This window comes from Camelina sativa, chromosome 8 (assembly GCF_030686135.1).
Source record: "Camelina sativa cultivar CO46 ecotype springtype chromosome 8, ASM3068613v1".
Classification (NCBI taxonomy): Eukaryota; Viridiplantae; Streptophyta; class Magnoliopsida; order Brassicales; family Brassicaceae; genus Camelina; species Camelina sativa.
In genome coordinates this window covers 6,565,492-6,585,089 of record NC_141887.1, presented here as the reverse complement: position 1 = coordinate 6,585,089, position 19,598 = coordinate 6,565,492, and the positions used below count along the sequence as shown (strand labels likewise).

The 19,598-nt window shown below is 37.1% G+C and overlaps 2 protein-coding genes across 5 annotated transcripts; both read left to right on the top strand.

The window, feature by feature from the left end:
- Positions 1-1,807: 1,807 nt before the first annotated feature.
- LOC104706573 (AP-2 complex subunit alpha-2) lies at positions 1,808-10,290 on the top strand. 3 transcript variants are annotated; one of them, XM_010422769.3, is made up of 27 exons: positions 1,808-2,292; positions 3,041-3,172; positions 3,521-3,646; positions 3,868-3,930; positions 4,015-4,112; positions 4,195-4,402; positions 4,598-4,669; positions 4,744-4,836; positions 5,219-5,320; positions 5,436-5,533; positions 5,782-5,863; positions 5,998-6,086; positions 6,236-6,341; positions 6,424-6,489; positions 6,686-6,792; positions 6,877-6,981; positions 7,092-7,212; positions 7,308-7,472; positions 7,596-7,829; positions 8,244-8,324; positions 8,457-8,621; positions 8,729-8,815; positions 8,900-9,025; positions 9,266-9,346; positions 9,421-9,492; positions 9,617-9,696; positions 9,787-10,290. In XM_010422769.3, the coding sequence occupies exons 1-27, from the start codon at positions 2,167-2,169 to the stop codon at positions 9,944-9,946; spliced, it is 3,045 nt and encodes a 1,014-aa protein (XP_010421071.2). In that variant the 5' UTR covers positions 1,808-2,166; the 3' UTR covers positions 9,947-10,290. The 3 variants fall into 3 exon arrangements, with proteins under 3 accessions (XP_010421071.2, XP_019084751.2, XP_087318673.1); XM_019229206.2 differs by having other exon boundaries at positions 7,593-7,829; XM_087462547.1 differs by lacking the exons at positions 6,877-6,981; positions 7,308-7,472; positions 7,596-7,829; ... (6 more) ...; positions 9,617-9,696; positions 9,787-10,290 and having other exon boundaries at positions 1,873-2,292; positions 6,686-6,836; positions 7,092-7,211.
- Positions 10,291-11,050: 760 nt separating this feature from the next.
- Positions 11,051-19,548, top strand: LOC104706572 (AP-2 complex subunit alpha-2). Of its 2 annotated transcripts, none has more exons than XM_010422767.3 (27): positions 11,051-11,581; positions 12,369-12,500; positions 12,886-13,011; positions 13,178-13,240; positions 13,327-13,424; positions 13,512-13,719; positions 13,927-13,998; positions 14,075-14,167; positions 14,281-14,382; positions 14,498-14,595; positions 15,125-15,206; positions 15,341-15,429; positions 15,567-15,672; positions 15,759-15,824; positions 15,998-16,104; positions 16,187-16,291; positions 16,402-16,522; positions 16,620-16,784; positions 16,904-17,128; positions 17,472-17,552; positions 17,677-17,841; positions 17,949-18,035; positions 18,119-18,244; positions 18,553-18,633; positions 18,716-18,787; positions 18,919-18,998; positions 19,085-19,548. In XM_010422767.3, exons 1-27 carry the CDS (start codon positions 11,456-11,458, stop codon positions 19,248-19,250), a joined length of 3,042 nt encoding a protein of 1,013 aa, XP_010421069.1. In that variant the 5' UTR covers positions 11,051-11,455; the 3' UTR covers positions 19,251-19,548. The 2 variants fall into 2 exon arrangements, with proteins under 2 accessions (XP_010421069.1, XP_010421070.1); XM_010422768.3 differs by having other exon boundaries at positions 11,112-11,581; positions 16,620-16,769.
- Positions 19,549-19,598: the final 50 nt, after the last annotated feature.

The following is a 19,598-nucleotide window of genomic DNA, read 5'->3' as shown; positions in this document are numbered from 1 at the left end:
TTAACAATCCAAACATAATCTAACACTAAACAAAAAAAAAAACTAAATATAACAAACAAATAGAAGTTAAAATTTAATATTTTAAATATAAAAAATTATACACCGCGGGTTAAAATCTAGTCTATATTAACATTTTTGGAGTACATTTTTGTGTCATCCTCTCTTATCTTTGTATCTAAACAAGTCTCAACTAAATTCTCTACAATCCTTACAACTAAACACAATCATTTCTTTATTTGATAATATTAATTTCCTAAAATATATCTATCTAATTTAAATCAATATGTTAGATTAAAATATAATTCTCCTTTCATTATATTTAATCTTATATTTAATTATTTTAATCACTATTTAATATATAAAGTTAATGAAATTTTAGATTTTTTTAGCATATAATGTGATTTGAATTTTTATAAACGGATATATATTAAAAATTGTCTTAGGATATTTGTAACCAAACAAGTATATCCACATATAGAGCTCGGATTACATTTTTGGAGTACAATAGGGTGTCATCACTTTTTGCCAACTTCGGATCGAGTTTTTAACTAAAATTATAACCGATTCAATTATTCGGATCCTCCTTAAGATTGCCGAATATTTTAGGCCAGTTTTTAATTCATAGCATACTTATTTACATCCAATTAATGTCAATTAATGTCTATTATACCTTAGGAAATATCTAATTTGCATGCCGAATTTTTAGGGCCGAGTTTGATAAAAAGAATTGATAACCCAAATTATGTAATCACATCCTCTTAATCACATCCCTATAATATAACAACTAATTCAAGATGAATACATCTTAGGAAATATCTAATTTGCGTTTAATAATCGATTACATATTTGGTAATATCTTATTAGCTTTATATATACACTATTAATCCAATAATATCAATTGATAATCATAATAAGAATATGGCAGATCATTCATTCCTAAATCATAACTAACAAATCGTAAAATGTATATTCTCAACTTGTGAATCAAGAGTTTCTACAAAACTCTACCTACAACCGTTAACAATATATATATCAACAAAATAATAGACTTGTGGTGTACCACGGGGTAAAACCTAGTGTGATTATATTATTATGTCTACACTTCCTTTGACAAACATTGAAATTTCTCTCTGTAATAACAGTATTACGAGTCATAAGGATTAATTATTTTTTCTGCCTCTTCATTTGATATAGATGGAAGAAAATATAAAGTTTAAGAAGAAGATGTCTGAAAATTTTCAAATACTATTACTAACTAGTAAACTAAATATCTTGGACATGAATTTCACTTACTGATAGCCGAGATAAGTGTAAATATTCTCTTGATTTTTTCTTCTAGTAATTGTAGCAATGATAATATAATATAGTTCAATAAATGTTGTAATGTTGTAATGAATTTTTAATAATATTTATACTCCTTTAATTAACTTTAATAATTCATGTTACTGTTCCATTTAATATATTTCTTCAACTATAGTAAAAAAAAAATGAAAGTTTTTAACCCATTCCCATTCAATAATCTGAAATAGTTAAAAGTATGGAATGCTATACTTTTTCTCTAGACCGACAACATCATGCCTACTCGATCCGGTCCCTTAAATATTGTGGTCGGACAAGCTAGCCCAAAACACCAACGGTATGACCCGACCCGACTCGATTGAATGCATTGACCGCGACCGAAAAATAAAAAGGTAAAACAAAATAAGAGCTGCAGTAAATAAAATATTTACCCAAAAAGGTAAAAGGACACGATTTTTGACAAAATAGTACGCAAACTTATAAATTGTCCAATTAAGTCCAAATGACTAGACGCGTAAATTTCATAATTTCCAAAATTAACAGTATACTACAAAATTGGAACAGTCATTAGTTGTAAATAAAGAAAAGTATAAGTCGTCTGAGACTCTCGTCTCTCCCCCGCAGGCTTCTCTCTCCTCCTTGTGTGCACAGATCACTCTCTCCTTTTTTTTTATTGAATTTTCTTCTTCTCCATTCGGAGGTGTCATATTTTACGTTTCTAGATTAGGGTTTCGATCTCACCTCCCGCGAATTTGCTTATGCTTCAGCTGTAGTTTGCGGTTTACTTTGTTGGTAGATTAGATCCGGTTTCGATCTGCTCCGTGTGAGGCGGCGGAGGACGGTGGATCTGAGGGACTACGTTCCACCATGACCGGAATGAGAGGTCTCTCAGTCTTCATTAGCGACATACGTAATTGCCAGAACAAGGAAGCCGAGCGACTCAGAGTTGATAAGGAGCTCGGGAACATACGTACATGCTTCAAGAATGAGAAGGTTTGAGGCTTCTCTGTGGTCATTCCATTAATCTTCGTTTATGTTTTTATCTATTGAGAGTGGTAGTTCAGTGTTTAAGTACCCGTAGAGATTCTGAATTGGTTAGAGATATTGGAGATATTTCCCCTTTACAGTTACCTATTCATCTGAGATGCCTAATGTTAGAGGTGATGATATGTTGATTAGGGAGTTAGAGAAGAATGTAGTTGAAACGAAGATGCAGTCAATGGGAGAATCTTTTGTCGGAAAACCCCACAGTTGACGAGAGGGTAGCTTTGACAGGGTGTATAGAGTTTCCATTGTATAACTAGCTCATATGCTTTGGGATTAGCCATCAATTACCCTTTGAAAAATCATTACTGCTTTCTACTTGGAATGTCGTGTGTCTAGATCAAGTTCATAGATGAGAGACTACTTTATGTTTAAACTACTTTATATCTTGTGATCAATCAAGATATATAAGAACAAAGAATATCTGAAGATATTAAGGAGCTATAAAGAAAGAACGGCCAGACAGTAAATTCGGTTACTGAAAGATTGGAATAGCAAATTACGAAGTAGAGTAAGCTGTGTTGATGTAAGATGTTTTGGGTGGAATTTTGGTTCGATACCATAAGTAGCAGATCTGTACCCGGCCTGTAGTGGCCAATTGAACCAACACCAGATTTATTCTTTTCTGAGTTTCATTGTAGAAATGATTTATTCATGCACTCTTTGATTGCTCTCCATGTTGTTTTAAATTTTACAGGTTTTGACACCATATAAAAAGAAGAAATATGTCTGGAAAATGCTTTATATACATATGCTAGGCTACGATGTGGATTTTGGCCATATGGAGGCGGTTTCTCTTATATCTGCGCCAAAGTATCCAGAAAAACAGGTAAGCCAACGTTTTGTTTGCTCAAGAAATGAAATATTACTTTCTAAGGCTAGGAGAAGAGAAGAGGCGGGGTTATTTGTTTGACTAGTCTAGTGATCAAGCTGAAACGGAAAAAAAATCTCCGAAGATAGTGGAAAGCTAGATTTAGATACTATTTCACGTGCTTGGAACTTATTCAGTTTGACTGGTTCTGTGTAAGTATTGGAGATATTTATTTATACGCATGAGTTACTAAGTTACATCTTAGCAACTCTTAACCAGGAACCAGTTATTGCTTTCCTAAGGGTTTGCAATTTCAATTTATAGTAGTTTATGCTCCCTACCTCAACTTTTCATCCATGATTACAGGTTGGCTACATTGTTACATCTTGTTTGCTCAATGAGAACAATGATTTTTTGAAGTTGGCAATAAATACAGTGCGGAACGATATTATTGGTCGGAATGAGACTTTCCAATGCCTAGCACTAACCTTGGTATGTGGTCTTTTGTCCATACTACGTTGAGATCTTTACTTACAGCATAGTGAGCTCTTTCTGATTGAGAGATGTAGTTAAATGACTATTTTTTTGGAAGTCTTTGAATACATTATGTCTTGTGCTCTAGTATTTCATGATTCGAAGCCATTTTACTACATTAAACTGGTATTACCTTTTTTCTAGCTTTCTTACCTTGCCATGCTTACTTTGTCCTGTAGGTTGGAAATATCGGTGGAAGAGATTTTTCTGAGTCATTGGCTCCTGATGTTCAAAAGCTACTTGTAAGTGAATCCAAAGGAGGACAGGTTATGGGTTATTTTCAATATAAGTAAAAATATTAATTTTATGGGGCTTCTCTGCTGTAGATTTCTAGTAGTTGCAGACCTCTTGTAAGGAAAAAAGCAGCATTGTGCCTGCTGCGCTTATTCCGAAAAAATCCTGATGCTGTCAACGTGGATGGCTGGTACGTATTAGCACTCTGGGTTACCGGTTGTTTGTTTTTACTACTGCACCTTTCATATATCCTCATTGTTGTATATATTCAGGGCGGATCGTATGGCACAACTTTTGGATGAACGAGATATTGGTGTCTTGACGTCTTCAACAAGTCTTCTTGTAGCTCTGGTATCTAATAATCATGAGGCGTACTCAAGTTGTCTACCTAAATGTGTCAAAATTTTGGAACGCCTTTCTAGGAACCAGGACGTTCCTCAGGAGTACACATACTATGGCATTCCATCTCCGTGGCTCCAGGTTTGTCTTAACAAGGCTTATTTACTCTTGTTTTGATAGCTTAAATTTTTTTTAAGCACTTCTTTTTATTCACGTGCATTTTAAACATTTTATGTGAAATTAGCTTATAGAAATAGAGGCTTGGCCCATCTTTGGTGTATCTTTGTTGCTCAGTTAAAGGTATCTTAGATACTTATATATCTTTGGTTAGTACAGGTTAAGGCAATGAGGGCTCTTCAATATTTTCCAACCATCGAAGATCCCAGTACCAGAAAAGCTCTCTTTGAGGTTCAGTTTTTCTTGTGTAAGTCTCTAAAATATGTCTTCGAATTCTTTCTCATGGCATTTCATGGGAATTTCAGGTCCTTCAGCGAATATTGATGGGGACAGATGTTGTGAAAAATGTAAATAAGAATAATGCGTCTCATGCTGTGCTGTTTGAAGCTCTATCCCTGGTAAGTTCGTGAGACAGCTGAGAAAAATTGATGCCATGAATTTTACTAGTGCACTAGCATCTATTCCCTTCCCCTTCACACTTCCTTAACTTCCGGTTAAATCACAGTTACTCAAAGCAGGATACTAGTGTGTTTTTGGATGTTTTAAAATATGTGTTTGGCTTCGCTGGAGAAACTTCGAGTGTTGAATTGCTTGCAGCTACGTGTACAAAATACTCCGTCTGTTCTTATTCTTTTTTGAACGTAAATAATATTACATGCTCTGCTTGAAGGTTGCAACACTATTTTTAAGAGGTTTATCATGGATAGTTGACTTGACTTTGCTCAACAATTCTCTGGCTTAGTGTGCGACCTTCTAACTTATTAATGTGTTTCAATATAGGTCATGCATCTTGATGCTGAGAAGGAAATGATGTCACAGTGTGTTGCTCTTCTTGGCAAGTTTATTTCTGTCCGTGAACCCAACATCAGATATCTAGGCTTGGTGAGATCTCACATACCCACTTCCTGCATCTAAGCCTAGCTAGAACAGTAATTTGTAAAGTGTTTGGTGGTGCACTGTGTGGCTTCTCATGATGCATTTGTCGAGAACATTGCAGGAAAATATGACACGAATGCTGATGATCACAGATGTTCAAGATATCATAAAGAAGCATCAGTCTCAGATCATTACTTCTTTGAAAGACCCTGACATCAGGTTGGTTTATATGTGCCATCTCAGCATCAGCTTTTATGGCTTGCGAACCTCTTTAATAGTCTACTGTGGAACCTTTACAACATTATTTTATCCAGAAAAGATGACTAGCTTGGATGAATATCACTGTCCATTTGAACTTAATCCTATTTACGTTGCAAATTGTGGCTTCTGTTTCAAGAGTAAATAGATATTCTCTTGGCTCTTATGTTATTGGTATCAGATTCACTGTTTGTTGAACTTTCCTGCAGTATTCGTAGACGTGCTCTTGATTTGCTATATGGGATGTGTGATGTGTCAAATGCAAAGGATATAGTTGAAGAGTTGTTGCAGGTAAGTCTTTGACCTTGCTTCATATTAATAATTTCTTGATTTGTAGTCTCCTTATGACTTGTGAAGTTTAACAGAAAGGAAGGATTAAGTTGTGTAGTCTTTAAGCTTACATGGAACCCAAAAATACATTGCAGTATCTAAGCACAGCAGAGTTTTCGATGCGGGAGGAATTATCACTTAAAGCTGCTATCCTTGCTGAGAAGTTTGCTCCTGATCTCTCATGGTAAGGAGAACTCGATAGAAGTATATGTACACGTTTTTCATGCACACAATTTCGGTTACAGTGACATGCATTGGCGATTGGCCATTTGGTGTGACCTTTAGATCCTTACACAAGCAATTGGTTAAAGATGTTAATTTTGATGTTCTCAGGTATGTAGATGTGATCCTTCAGTTGATCGACAAGGCTGGGGATTTTGTTAGCGATGACATTTGGTTTCGTGTTGTTCAGTTCGTAACAAATAATGAAGACCTACAGGTTCTTACAATTGTTAGGATAAATATATCGTTTATCCTATCCATGACATTTCAAAAGCTTACAAATTTCTTTGATCTGACAGCCATACGCCGCATCAAAAGCAAGAGAATATTTGGACAAAATCGCAATACATGAGACCATGGTGAAGGTTGTACATTCTTGCTTCCCATAAACAAATTCTCTATATTGCATACTCCAAATAAGTTATAGTATCATTTAAATTGAAATTAGAGCTACTACCTTGCTACACATTCTGATACAATCGTATCTGTATCTAAATTGTTGGAAAAGTAAAAAACAACAATGCTTAATACAGAAATATTGGTTATCTTCTAATTTTTCAGGTCAGTGCTTATATTTTGGGGGAGTATGGTCACCTTTTAGCTAGACAACCTGGAAGTAGTGCAAGTGAACTCTTTAACATCTTGCATGAAAAGCTTCCCACAGTATCGTAAGGACAACACAAACGCTGCATTGTGCTCTTCTTGTGTTTGGGTATGTCTTAAATGCTTCCTCTTTTTTTTTTTTTGCTCAGGACTCCCACCATTCCTATTCTTCTTTCCACATATGCAAAGCTTCTTATGCACACTCAACCCCCGGATCCAGAACTACAAAAAAAAATTTGGGCTGTATTTAAGAAGTGAGACTTGCTAACCTTGTTGTCCTTCCCCAATGTTTTGCTTATTATATTATGTTCTGTTCTTTTCTGGTAATCAAATCAAGTTTCCTAAAAGAGTTTTGTTTTGGCAGGTATGAGAGTTGTATTGATGTAGAGATACAACAGAGAGCAGTTGAATACTTTGAATTGAGTAAAAAAGGGGCTGCCTTTATGGATGTATTAGCTGAGATGCCAAAATTTCCAGAGCGCCAGGTTTCTAAATTATTTTATGATTCTATGAGAAGTTACTGTGATGGGACTTTTGTGCTATAAGATTTAATGCTGGATTTTTTGTGTCTCTACTATAGTCTTCACTGATAAAAAAGGCAGAAGATGTTGAAGATACCGCAGACCAGAGTGCCATCAAGCTAAGAGCACAACAACAGCCTTCGAATGCTTTAGTTTTGGCTGAACCACAGCCTGTTAACGGGGCACCCTCACCTTTGAAGGTTCCAATTGTTAGTGGAAGCACGGTAAGTACTTCTCTTTGTAAGATTGAGACATTTTTTGTGTGCTTTGTCTTATATAGCACTTACTGTACTTTTATCTTACTAATATTATCTCTGATAGTCTGTTTTTCCTTGCATTTCTAGCAGGACCCCGATTCAGTTGCTCGATCTCTTTCTCAGCCTAATGGAACTATAGGTAATATAGATCCACAAATTCCATCACCCGATCTCCTCAGCGACCTGCTCGGTCCTCTTGCAATAGAAGCCGCACCTGAAGCTGTCTCAACTGACCAACATGGTCCTATAGGGGCAGAAGGCGTTCCAGAAGAAGTTGATGGTTCCGCCATTGTACCTGTTGAAGAGCAAACAAATTCAACAGAGGTATTCTTTTCTTCTTCCTTTGCTTTCTTTGGCATAGTAGATTTTAGCATGGATGGAATTAGACTTCTAATTTCTTGTAGCTCATTATTTCGCTATGTTTTTTTAACTATCCGCCATTTTCCGTTATGATTCCTCTTTTGTATTTTCCATTAGACTTCTAATTTCTTCTAGTATAATGTTTACTTAGATGGAATCCTACCTGAGATGTTCTATCTCAAATAATACTCTCTGAGGAGTTTATAGATTTTGTTTCACATAATAATGTTGCAGCTGCTAAACTTGATGGACTTGTCGTAATTGACATTGTATACATTTACAGTCGATGTCAATAAAAGAAACCAAACCACTTTTGTACCCCATAATACTATTGGCATGCTAGAATTGCTTTCTTATACACTTTTGTTTTCTTAACAGCTGATCGGAAATATTGCCGAGAGATTCCATGCTTTATGTCTGAAAGACAGTGGTGTCTTATACGAGGATTCTCATGTTCAGGTTTGTTTTTCTTATCTCAGTTTTGTTCTCCCTGCTTTTATCTATTCCAGTACGCAGATTGCAGACAGGCAAAGCTCCTACTTTTTGAGCTTTCTTATGTTTCTCATTATGTTGATTGTTGCTATTCCTCAGATTGGCATCAAAGCTGAATGGAGAGGACACCATGGGAGACTTGTTCTCTTCATGGGAAATAAGAATACTTCTCCACTTACGTCAGTCCAAGCTCTAATACTACCCCCTGCCCATTTAAAACTAGATCTGTCTCCAGTACCTGATACAATTCCTCCTCGAGCACAGGTACTTTTGTTTGTTGACTTTTTGTTTTCAGTTTACTACTCAATCCGTCAATTCCTACTCATTTCTGCGTACGTTACGAAGTGTTGCAATTTCTTTCATGGCTATAGGTACAATCTCCACTTGAAGTGATGAACATCCGCCCTAGTAGGGATGTTGCGGTTTTGGATTTCTCCTACAAGTTCGGTACAAACATGGTACTTACTGCAACCGTCCTATTTGATGAATGGTTTTAGTATAATAGTTTCTGTGACTCTTTCTGATATGCTGGATATCTATAGGTCAATGCCAAATTACGCATCCCAGCAACCTTGAATAAGTTTCTTCAACCTCTACAATTGACGTCTGAAGAGTTCTTCCCGCAGTGGAGAGCACTTTCAGGGCCACCCTTGAAACTTCAGGAAGTTGTATGTATTTTCACCGCTTCTCTGACCAAATGCTCCTGAAAATTTTGTTTTCAAAGGAATTAGTGAACTAGCTTCTCCGTAAAACCCTTGTAACAACTAATGATTGTTCTAGCTAAATCACAACACTAATAAGTAACATCCTATATCCACTGATAGATTATTTCCAACACTTCTACATATGCTTGTTAATGCGGTATAACTTATACGTGTATCATAATCTGAATCTGCAACTTTTTGCAGGTTAGAGGTGTAAGACCTCTAGCTCTTCCGGAAATGGCGAATCTGTTCAACAGTTTCCATGTGACCGTTTGTCCTGGGCTTGTAAGTAATTGTTTACGATCTCTGTTCTTCTTTCCCCATGCTTGTGTGCTAACATGTATGGTTTTCTGTTGTAGGATCCAAACCCTAATAACCTAGTGGCAAGCACAACCTTCTACTCAGAAAGTACAGGAGCCATGCTCTGTTTGGTGAGATTTCAACAAAGTTTCTCTTACTGGTTTTGGCACTTGTCCTTAATTTCTTATACGTACACACGTGATACTGCACCCTCAAAAAGTCTGTTTTGTGACATCGTTTGTTTGTGATTTTCAGGCAAGAATTGAAACAGACCCAGCGGACAGAACCCAATTGAGAATGACAGTAGGCTCCGGGGATCCTTCCCTTACATTTGAGTATGATAATCTCTGCCTCTTAGTACGAACTCAATTACAGACGCGAGGTGTTTTCATCTGCATTTGTTGACCGACCTCTTTTATGTTCAGGTTGAAAGAATTCATCAAGGAACAACTTATTACTATTCCAATGGGATCTCGAGCTATAGTTCCAGCAGCAGGATCAGGACCAGCCCAACCTGTAGCTCAACCACCTAGCCCAGCGACTTTGGCTGATGATCCTGGAGCTCTACTTGCTGGCTTACTTTAAATTGATTGGGGTAAGATATTACTTGCACATGGCGAAAGTTTTTTTTTTTTTTTTTTTTTTTTTCCGTTATTGTAGAATGTAATGTGGAAAATATGGAATGATGGGAGAGTAAATGTAGAGAAAAGGGAGAGAGAGGGGGAGGGTTTTATTAGAAAAGCTAGTTTTTGATTATATTTGTGCCTGGTATCCAAAGCGGGCGAGTTGAGTTAGCTACGAAATTTTGCATTCATTCTTGCACATTTGTATGGTGAGGTCAGTGGTTGTATCAGCTTGTTCTTGTTCCTATATATTTTCAGTCACTTTCTTCTTGATTTTATCCGAGTGAAGGTCTATTTTTTTCATAACCGCTACCAGAACATCCAAATATATAGTTACTATACCAAAAATTACCACTACTAATCGTCTCATCTACATTTTACAGCTATCATATTGTATCGTATAGTAGTATTATATGACTACTAGGTTTAAAAAAGATGTTCAATACTTCATAAAGAAGTGTACAATATCGTCTCAATCCCAAGCACGAATAGCATCGAAGGAGTTGAGTCAATCCCATTTTGAGGCAACAACAAATTGTCATATTAGAAGTCTATGTGAGATGGCTTCATACAAATCTAATTTACTCCATCTGCTTCCGATGCAAGTATATTCCTCCACACCCTCCCATGAAGAACACAGAACACTGAGATTTTATTGCCATATTAGAAGTCTATGTGAGATGGGTTTCGAAGTCCATGTCTTCGTAGTTAAAACATTAGCTCGCCTTCAACCATGTTGTTGCCAGATGCATGCATGACAGGCAATGTTGTCTTCGTTTCTGGTTTCGCAATAGGCATTGATTCGGGATGCATCTGCGTCTTGTCTTCACGTTTCACTAGCCTCCTCCTAACTTGTAGCTTGTGCGTCAAATTTGGATAAAACATGAAACGGCATGACCCGACCCGAATTCACTACCCCGGTTTTCCCACGGTAGACTGAAGAAATAGATAAACCAATGTTGTTGCGTTGACCGCGACCGGAACGGTAAATATTAAATAAATGAAAAAAAAAAAGTGAAAACAGAAACAGAAGTAAATAAAATATTTACCTAAAAAGGAAGAGGGAGACGAGTTTTTTACAAAATAGTACGCAAGCTTATATATACTAAAATTCAGTCCAATTGCTTACACGCATAAATTTCGGATTTTCGATCATTTGACATAAAACTAAACTAAACAAAATTGAAGGGTCAGAGTTGTAAATAAAGAAAAATAAAAGTCGTCTCTCTCCGTTTCTGAGATCGTCGTCGTCTGCAGATCACTTAGCTTTTTGAATTTTCTTCTCCATTGGAGGTGCCATTTTCCCGTTTCTAGATTAGGGTTTCGATCTCAGCTTCCGCGAATTTTCGTATGTCTCATCTGTAATCTACGGGGTTTACGTCGTAGTTAGATCTAATATCGCGAGTTTTGGATCTGCGCCGTGTGAGGCGGCGGCCGGAGGACGGTGGAGATCTGAGGATTCGGTTCCACCATGAGCGGAATGAGAGGTCTCTCCGTATTTATCAGTGACATTCGTAATTGCCAGAACAAGGAAGCCGAGAGACTCCGAGTTGATAAGGAGCTCGGAAACATACGTACATGCTTTAAGAATGAGAAGGTTTGTGACAATTTCCTCTATATTTTTTTTTCTCTCCAACGTTTTGTTCTCAATTGAGAGGCAATTCAGTGTCCAAGTATCCGCTGAGGTTATGTATTCTTACGAGATTGTTTCACTTAGACTCAGTGAGAGCTTTTAGGTTGATAAGGGGGGTTAGAACTTAGAAAAGAATGTAGTGGAAACAAAGATGCTGAATTTTTTTGAATCGGGAGAAACGAGAGTTTTGGAGCCTGTAGTTTCTGACTTTATCGGATTGAGAGACCATAGCTTTTTATTTAACGCAAATTCTGTACCTGGAAAGGCAGTATAATGTTTCTGTTGTATAACTTTTGACACATCACTACTACTGCTTTATACTTGGAATATCATTAGTGTATTTTCAGGTTGATAGATGGGAAACTATAAACTACTATTTGTTCATTCTTTTTCCTAGTGATCAATCAAGATATATAAGATCACTGAATTTTCTGAGGATGTTTAGGAACTAGAAGGAAAGAATGGCCAGGCAGTAAACCCGGTTATGTAGTAATGGTCTAGGAAAAGAAATCAAGGTTACTGAAATATTTGAATAGCTTATTACGAAGTAGAGTAAGCTGTGTTGATGTAAGATGTTTTGGGTGAAATTCTGGTTCCACACCATAAATAGCAGATCTAACGTCGGCATGTAGTGTCCATCTGTGGCGAATTGGACCAACACCCGATTTATCCTTTTTTTTAGTTTCATTGTACAAATGAATTATTCATGCACTCTTTGATCGCTTTCTCCATGTTGTTTTGAATTTTACAGGTTTTGACACCATATAAAAAGAAGAAATATGTATGGAAAATGCTTTATATACATATGCTAGGCTACGATGTGGATTTTGGTCATATGGAGGCGGTTTCTCTTATATCTGCGCCAAAGTATCCAGAGAAGCAGGTAAGCAAACGTTTTGTTTGCTCAAGAAATGAAATATTGCTTTCTTGGGCTAGGAGAACGGAATAGGTGGGGGTATTTGTCTGATTCAAGATTTCAAGTCTAGTGATCAATATTAGGAAACAAAAAAAAAAAATTCTCTGAAAAGAATAGGTGGGAAAAAGCTAGATGTAGATACATTTTCACGTGCTTGCAACTTACTCAGTTTGGCGACCTGGTAAAGTACTGGAGACATTTACTTATACACAATGCATGACTTACGTAGTAACATCTTAGCAACTCTTAACCAGAAACCATGTTTGTATCCCAAGGCTTTGCGTTTCCAATTTATATTATTTTCTGCCCCTACGTAATTTGCAGGTATTAAAATTTTCAACAATGATTACAGGTTGGCTACATTGTTACCTCTTGCTTGCTCAATGAGAACCATGATTTTTTGAGGTTGGCAATAAATACAGTGCGGAACGATATTATTGGTCGGAATGAGACTTTCCAATGCCTAGCACTAACCTTGGTATGTTTTGTCCATTCTGCGTTGAGATCTTACTGTACAGTGAGGTCTTTCTGATTAAGAGATGTAGTTAAATGACTGTTTTAGTGGAAGTCTTGAAAACATTATGTCTTTTGTGCTCTTCAAAGCCATTTACCTCAACAGAACTGGTGCTTACTTTGTCATGTAGGTTGGAAATATTGGTGGAAGAGATTTTTCTGAATCATTGGCACCTGATGTCCAAAAGCTACTTGTAAGTGACTCCTAAAGACGATAGGTTATTTGGTTCTTTGTCAGTATGAGTAAACATATTTATGATATGGGGCTTGTGTGCTGCAGATTTCCAGTAGTTGCAGACCTCTTGTAAGGAAAAAAGCAGCATTGTGCCTACTGCGCTTATTCCGAAAAAATCCTGATGCTGTCAACGTGGATGGCTGGTACGTATTAGTACTCTGGGTTACTGGTTGTTTGATTTTACTCCTGCGCCTTCTATTTTATACACTCTCATTGTCGTATACTTTCAGGGCGGATCGTATGGCACAACTTTTGGATGAACGAGATCTTGGTATCTTGACATCTTCCACAAGTCTTCTTGTAGCTCTGGTATCTAATAATCATGAGGCGTACTCAAGTTGTCTACCTAAATGTGTCAAAATATTGGAACGCCTTGCTAGGAACCAGCACGTTCCTCAGGAGTATACATACTATGGCATTCCATCTCCTTGGCTGCAGGTTTGTCTTAAATCGGCTTACTTACTCTTGTTTAACGTAGCTTAAATATTTGATCGTCACATCCTTTTTCCAATCCCATGCATTTTAAACATTTTATGTGAAATTAGCTTATAGAAATAGAGGGTTGACCGGTTGACCCGTCTTTAGTGTATCTTTGTTGCTCAGTTAAAGGTATCTTGGATACTAATATATCTTTGGTTAGTACAGGTTAAGGCAATGAGGGCTCTTCAATATTTCCCAACCATCGAAGATCCCAGTACCAGAAAAGCCCTCTTTGAGGTTCAGTTTTTCTTGTGTAAATCTCTAATACATGTCTTCGAATTCTCTCTCTCATGGTATTTCATGGAAATTTCAGGTCCTTCAGCGAATATTGATGGGGACAGATGTTGTAAAAAATGTGAATAAGAATAATGCGTCTCATGCTGTGCTGTTTGAAGCTCTATCCCTGGTAAGTTCGCGAGACAGCTGAGGAAACAATTGATGCCATGAATTTTAGTTGACTTGTTGAGTTGCTGAACTATAGTATTCAACCTACTAACTTGTTAATGCGTTTCAATATAGGTCATGCATCTTGATGCTGAGAAGGAAATGATGTCACAGTGTGTTGCTCTTCTTGGCAAGTTTATTTCTGTCCGTGAACCCAACATCAGATATTTAGGCTTGGTGAGATCTCGCATACCCACTTTCTGCATCTAAGCCTAGCTAGAACAGTAAATTGTTAAAAAAGTGGTGATGTATTATGTGGCTTCTCATGATGCATTTGTTGACAACATTGCAGGAAAATATGACACGAATGCTGATGGTCACAGATGTTCAAGATAGCATAAAGAAGCATCAGTCTCAGATAATCACTTCTTTGAAAGACCCTGATATCAGGTATGTTTTAGATTTGCCATCTCGGCATCAGCTTTTATGGCTTTTGAACCCGGATCAATATCTCTTTATTTTTCGAATTTGGAACCAGTACGACTGTTTTTTCAATATTGAGTCGGTCATAGTACTTTTCTTTTTCTCCAGAGTAGATGTGGATTTAAGATCATTACAATCAGCATTGAAATTGTTTAATTTTGGGTTGTCTATATGAAACTCTTAGACAATCGAATATGTATCATTATTTGTTGATTTGTTTTCTTGTGAGAAATAGTTATAGGTATAATTATCTATGAGCAATTCCTTTACGGTCACATAAGAAATATTGTACTATTGTCTGGTGGGTCAGTCTATTTCTTTGACGTTTTGCATAACAAGATGACTAGATTGGATGAATATCATAGTTCATTTGAACTTAATCGTATGTCCGTTGCAAATGGTGGCTTCTATTTCAAGAACAAATAATTTGATTTATATTTTCTTGGTTCATTTGCTATTGGTATCTGATTCACTATTGGTTAAAACTTTCCTGCAGCATTCGTAGACGTGCTCTTGATTTGCTATATGGGATGTGCGATGTGTCAAATGCAAAGGATATAGTCGAAGAGTTGTTGCAAGTAACTTTTTGACCTTGCTTCATATTGATATTTTCTTAATTTGTAGTTTCCTTGTGACTTGTGAAGTTTGGCAAAAAAGAAAGATTAAGATGTGTAGTGTTTAAGCTTACATGGAACCCAAAAATACATTGCAGTATCTTAGCACAGCAGAGTTTTCCATGCGGGAGGAATTATCACTCAAAGCTGCTATTCTTGCTGAGAAGTTTGCTCCTGATCTATCATGGTAAGGAGAACTCGAAAAAAAGCATATGTACACTTATTTTCATGCACACAATTTTGGTTACAGTGACATACGTTGGCTATTTGGTGTACACTTCTAATTTTACACTTTGGATCCTTACACAATCAATTGGTTCTCAGGTATGTTGATGTGATCCTTCAGTTAATCGACAAAGCTGGGGATTTTGTTAGCGATGACATTTGGTTTCGTGTGGTTCAGTTCGTAACAAATAATGAAGACCTGCAGGTTTTCAAAACTGTTAAAAGAAATATATTTTGCTTATCCTAATTATGACGTTTGAAAGTTGCTTACAGATTTATTTGATCTGACAGCCATACGCGGCATCGAAAGCAAGAGAATATTTGGACAAAATCGCAATACACGAGACTATGTTGAAGGTTGTACATTCTCGTTTCCGATAAGAAATTCTTTATATTGCATATTGCGGATTAGTTATAAGATATTTCTAAAATCTTGTCTGTATCGAAACTGTTTGGAAAGTATAAAATAACAATGTTAATTAAAACAAAATTGTTATGGACAAGAAATAATATTTCTTTCTCTTTTTCAGGTCAGTGCTTATATTTTGGGAGAGTATGGTCACCTTTTAGCTAGACAACCTGGATGCAGTGCAAGTGAACTCTTTAGCATCTTACATGAAAAGCTTCCCACAGTGTCGTAAGGACCACACGAACTCCGCATTGTGCTTTTCTTGTCTTTGGGTATCTCTTAAATGCCTCTTCTTCTTTTTTTTCCTCAGGACTCCCACCATTCCTATTCTTCTTTCCACATATGCAAAGCTTCTTATGCACACTCAACCCCCGGATCCAGAACTGCAAAAAAAAATTTGGGCTGTATTTAAGAAGTGAGACTTGCTAACCTTGTTGTCCGTCCCTAGTGTTTAGCTTGTCATTTTATGTTCTGTTATTTTTTGGTAATCAAAACAAGTTTCCTAGAAGAGTTTTATTTTGGCAGGTACGAGAGTTGTATTGATGTGGAGATACAACAGAGGGCAGTTGAATATTTCGAATTGAGTAAAAAAGGGGCTGCCTATATGGATGTATTGGCTGAGATGCCAAAATTTCCAGAGCGCCAGGTTTATTAAGTATTTTATGATTATATAGAAGTTACTTTGATAGGACGTTTGTGCTAATAGATCTGATGCTGGATTTTTTTCCATGTCTCTTTCATAGTCTTCATTGATAAAAAAGGCAGAGGATGTTGAAGATACCGCAGACCAGAGTGCCATCAAGCTTAGAGCACAACAACAGCCTTCAAATGCTTTGGTTTTGGCTGACCCACAGCCTGTTGATGGAGCACCCCCACCTTTGAAGGTTCCAATTGTAAGTGGAAGCACGGTAAGTACTTATATGTAGGCCCCAATTGACGAGACATTTTTCTTGTGCTTTCTCTTTTTATAGTACATACCTTTATCTTATTATCTCTAATAGTCTATTTTTCCTTGCATGTCTAGCAGAACCCCGAGTCAGTGGCTCGATCTGTCTCTCAGGCCTATGGAACTTTAAGTAGTATAGATCCACAAACTCCATCACCCGATCTCCTAAGTGACCTGCTCGGTCCTCTTGCAATAGAGGCTGCACCTGGAGCTGAACAACATGGTCCCATAGGGGCAGAAGGAGTTCCAGAAGAAGTTGATGGTTCCGCCATTGTACCTGTTGAAGAGCAAACAAATTCAGTGGAGGTATTCTTTTCTCTTCTTTTGCTTTATTTTGCATGGAGAAAATTATATCCCTAGGTTTTTTAACTATCGGCCATTTTCTTTCTGTATCCTCTTTTTGTATTTATTACTTGGAAATGGTATTGCGATTAGGTGGAATCCTACCTGAAAGATTCTATTTCTCTACTCTCTTAGGAGTTCTTTCACAGATTAATGTTATAGCTGCTAAACTTGGTGGACTTTTCGTAATTGACATTGTATACATTACAGTCAATGTCAAAAAAAGAAACCAAACCACGTTTGTGCTCCATAATACTATTGGCATGCTAGAATTGTTTTCTTATACACTTTTGTTTTCTTTTAACAGCTGATCGGAAATATTGCCGAGAGATTCCATGCTTTATGTTTGAAAGACAGTGGTGTCTTATACGAGGATCCTCATATTCAGGTCTTATCTCAGTTTTTTTCTCCCTGCTTTTGTATATTCCAGTACGCAGATTGCAGACAGGCAAGGCTCCTTCTTTTTGAGCTTTTTCATGTTCCTCATTATGTTGATTGTTGGTATTCCTCAGATTGGCATCAAAGCTGAATGGAGAGGACACCATGGGAGACTTGTTCTCTTCATGGGAAACAAGAATACTTCTCCACTTACATCAGTCCAAGCTCTAATACTACCCCCTGCCCATTTAAAACTAGATCTGTCTCCAGTACCTGATACAATTCCTCCTCGAGCACAGGTACTTTTGTTTGTTGATTTTTTTATTTCAATTTACTACTCTATCTGTCAATTCCTACTCATTTCTGCGTACTCTACTAACTGTTGCAATTTCTTTCATGGTTATAGGTACAATCTCCACTTGAAGTGATGAACATCCGGCCTAGTAGGGATGTTGCGGTTTTGGATTTCTCCTACAAGTTTGGTACAAACATGGTACTTACTGCAGCCGTCCATTGTGATGAATGGTTTAGTATAATAGTTTCTGTGACTCTTTCTGATATGCTGGATATTTATAGGTCAATGCCAAATTACGCATCCCAGCAACCTTGAATAAGTTTCTTCAACCTCTACAATTGACATCTGAAGAGTTCTTCCCGCAGTGGAGAGCACTTTCAGGACCACCGTTGAAACTTCAGGAAGTTGTATGTATTTTCACAGCTTCTCTGACCATATATCAAATAAAAGTATTTGAGTAGTGCAGGAAAGAAGTCAAATGCTCCTGAAAATGTTGTTTTCAAAGAAATTAGTGAACTAGCTTCTCCGTAAAATCCTTTTTCGACTTATGATTGATTGTGTTTAATCACAACGCTTATAGATAACTTCATATCTACTGATGATCGTTTAAGCTTACTCAAAACGCTCATAGAGGACTTCCAACAAGTTTACTTATGCTTGTTAATGCAGAATTACTATAACCTGTTATATAATCTGAATCTACAACTTCTTTCAGGTTAGAGGTGTAAGACCTCTCGCTCTTCCAGAAATGGCGAATTTATTCAATAGTTTCCATGTGACAATATGCCCTGGGCTTGTAAGTAATTGTTTACGATCTCGGTTCCTCAACATGCTTGTTGCACACCCTTTAAATTAACTTTTATTGTTTTCTGTTGTAGGATCCAAACCCTAATAATCTAGTGGCAAGCACAACCTTCTACTCTGAAAGTACAGGAGCCATGCTGTGTTTGGTGAGATTTTAATCAAGTTTCTCATACTGGTTTCGGCACTTGTCCTAAGTTTTTTATACGTACACGCGTGATACTGCACTCTCGAAAGGTCTGGTGTATGACATTGTCTGTGTTTTTTTTCTTCTTTTCAGGCAAGAATTGAAACAGACCCAGCAGACAGAACCCAACTGCGAATGACAATAGGCTCGGGAGATCCTGCTCTTACATTTGAGTATGATATCTCTGCCTCTTAACAAAGAACTCAACTTCAAACAAAGCTTTTTGTTCCTCTGCATTTGTTGACCTCTTTATCCGCAGGTTGAAAGAATTCATCAAGGAACAATTAATTACTATACCAATGGGATCTCGAGCTCTTGTTCCAGCAGCAGGGCCAGGACCAGCACCTGCACCACCTGTAGCTCAACCACCTAGCCCAGCCGCTTTAGCTGATGATCCAGGAGCTCTGCTTGCTGGCTTGCTTTAACTTCATTGGGGTAAGAGAATACTTGCAGATGTGGAAAAAGATTTTTTTTTTTTTTTTTCGTGATTGTAGAATGTAATGGCGAAAATGGGGAATGATGGGGGAGTAAATGTAGACCGATGGGGAGTGAGGGAGGGTTGAATAGAAAATCTAGTTTTGATCATATTTGTGCCTGTCATCGGAAGCGGGCGAGTTGAGTTAGCTACTAAATTTTGCATTCATTCTGCACATTTGTATTGTGAGGTCAGGTGGTTGTATCAGCTTGATCTTGTTCCTATATATTTTTAATCTGTTTCTCCAATGATTTTATCCGAGTGAATGTCTATTTTTCGCACTAGCCTTGTTTGGTCT

Bases quoted from the DNA above. Each gene is read 5' to 3' on its own strand.
- LOC104706573 (XM_019229206.2), top strand. From the start codon at position 2,167: ATGACCGGAATGAGAGGTCTCTCAGTCTTCATTAGCGACATACGTAAT. The intron at 2,293-3,040 runs GTTTGAGGCTTC...TAAATTTTACAG, and splicing joins CATGCTTCAAGAATGAGAAG to GTTTTGACACCATATAAAAA. The intron at 7,213-7,307 runs GTTTCTAAATTA...TCTCTACTATAG, and splicing joins CAAAATTTCCAGAGCGCCAG to TCTTCACTGATAAAAAAGGC.
- LOC104706572 (XM_010422767.3), top strand. From the start codon at position 11,456: ATGAGCGGAATGAGAGGTCTCTCCGTATTTATCAGTGACATTCGTAAT. The intron at 14,168-14,280 runs GTAAGTTCGCGA...GTTTCAATATAG, and splicing joins TGTTTGAAGCTCTATCCCTG to GTCATGCATCTTGATGCTGA. The intron at 16,105-16,186 runs GTAAGGACCACA...TTTTTTCCTCAG, and splicing joins GAAAAGCTTCCCACAGTGTC to GACTCCCACCATTCCTATTC.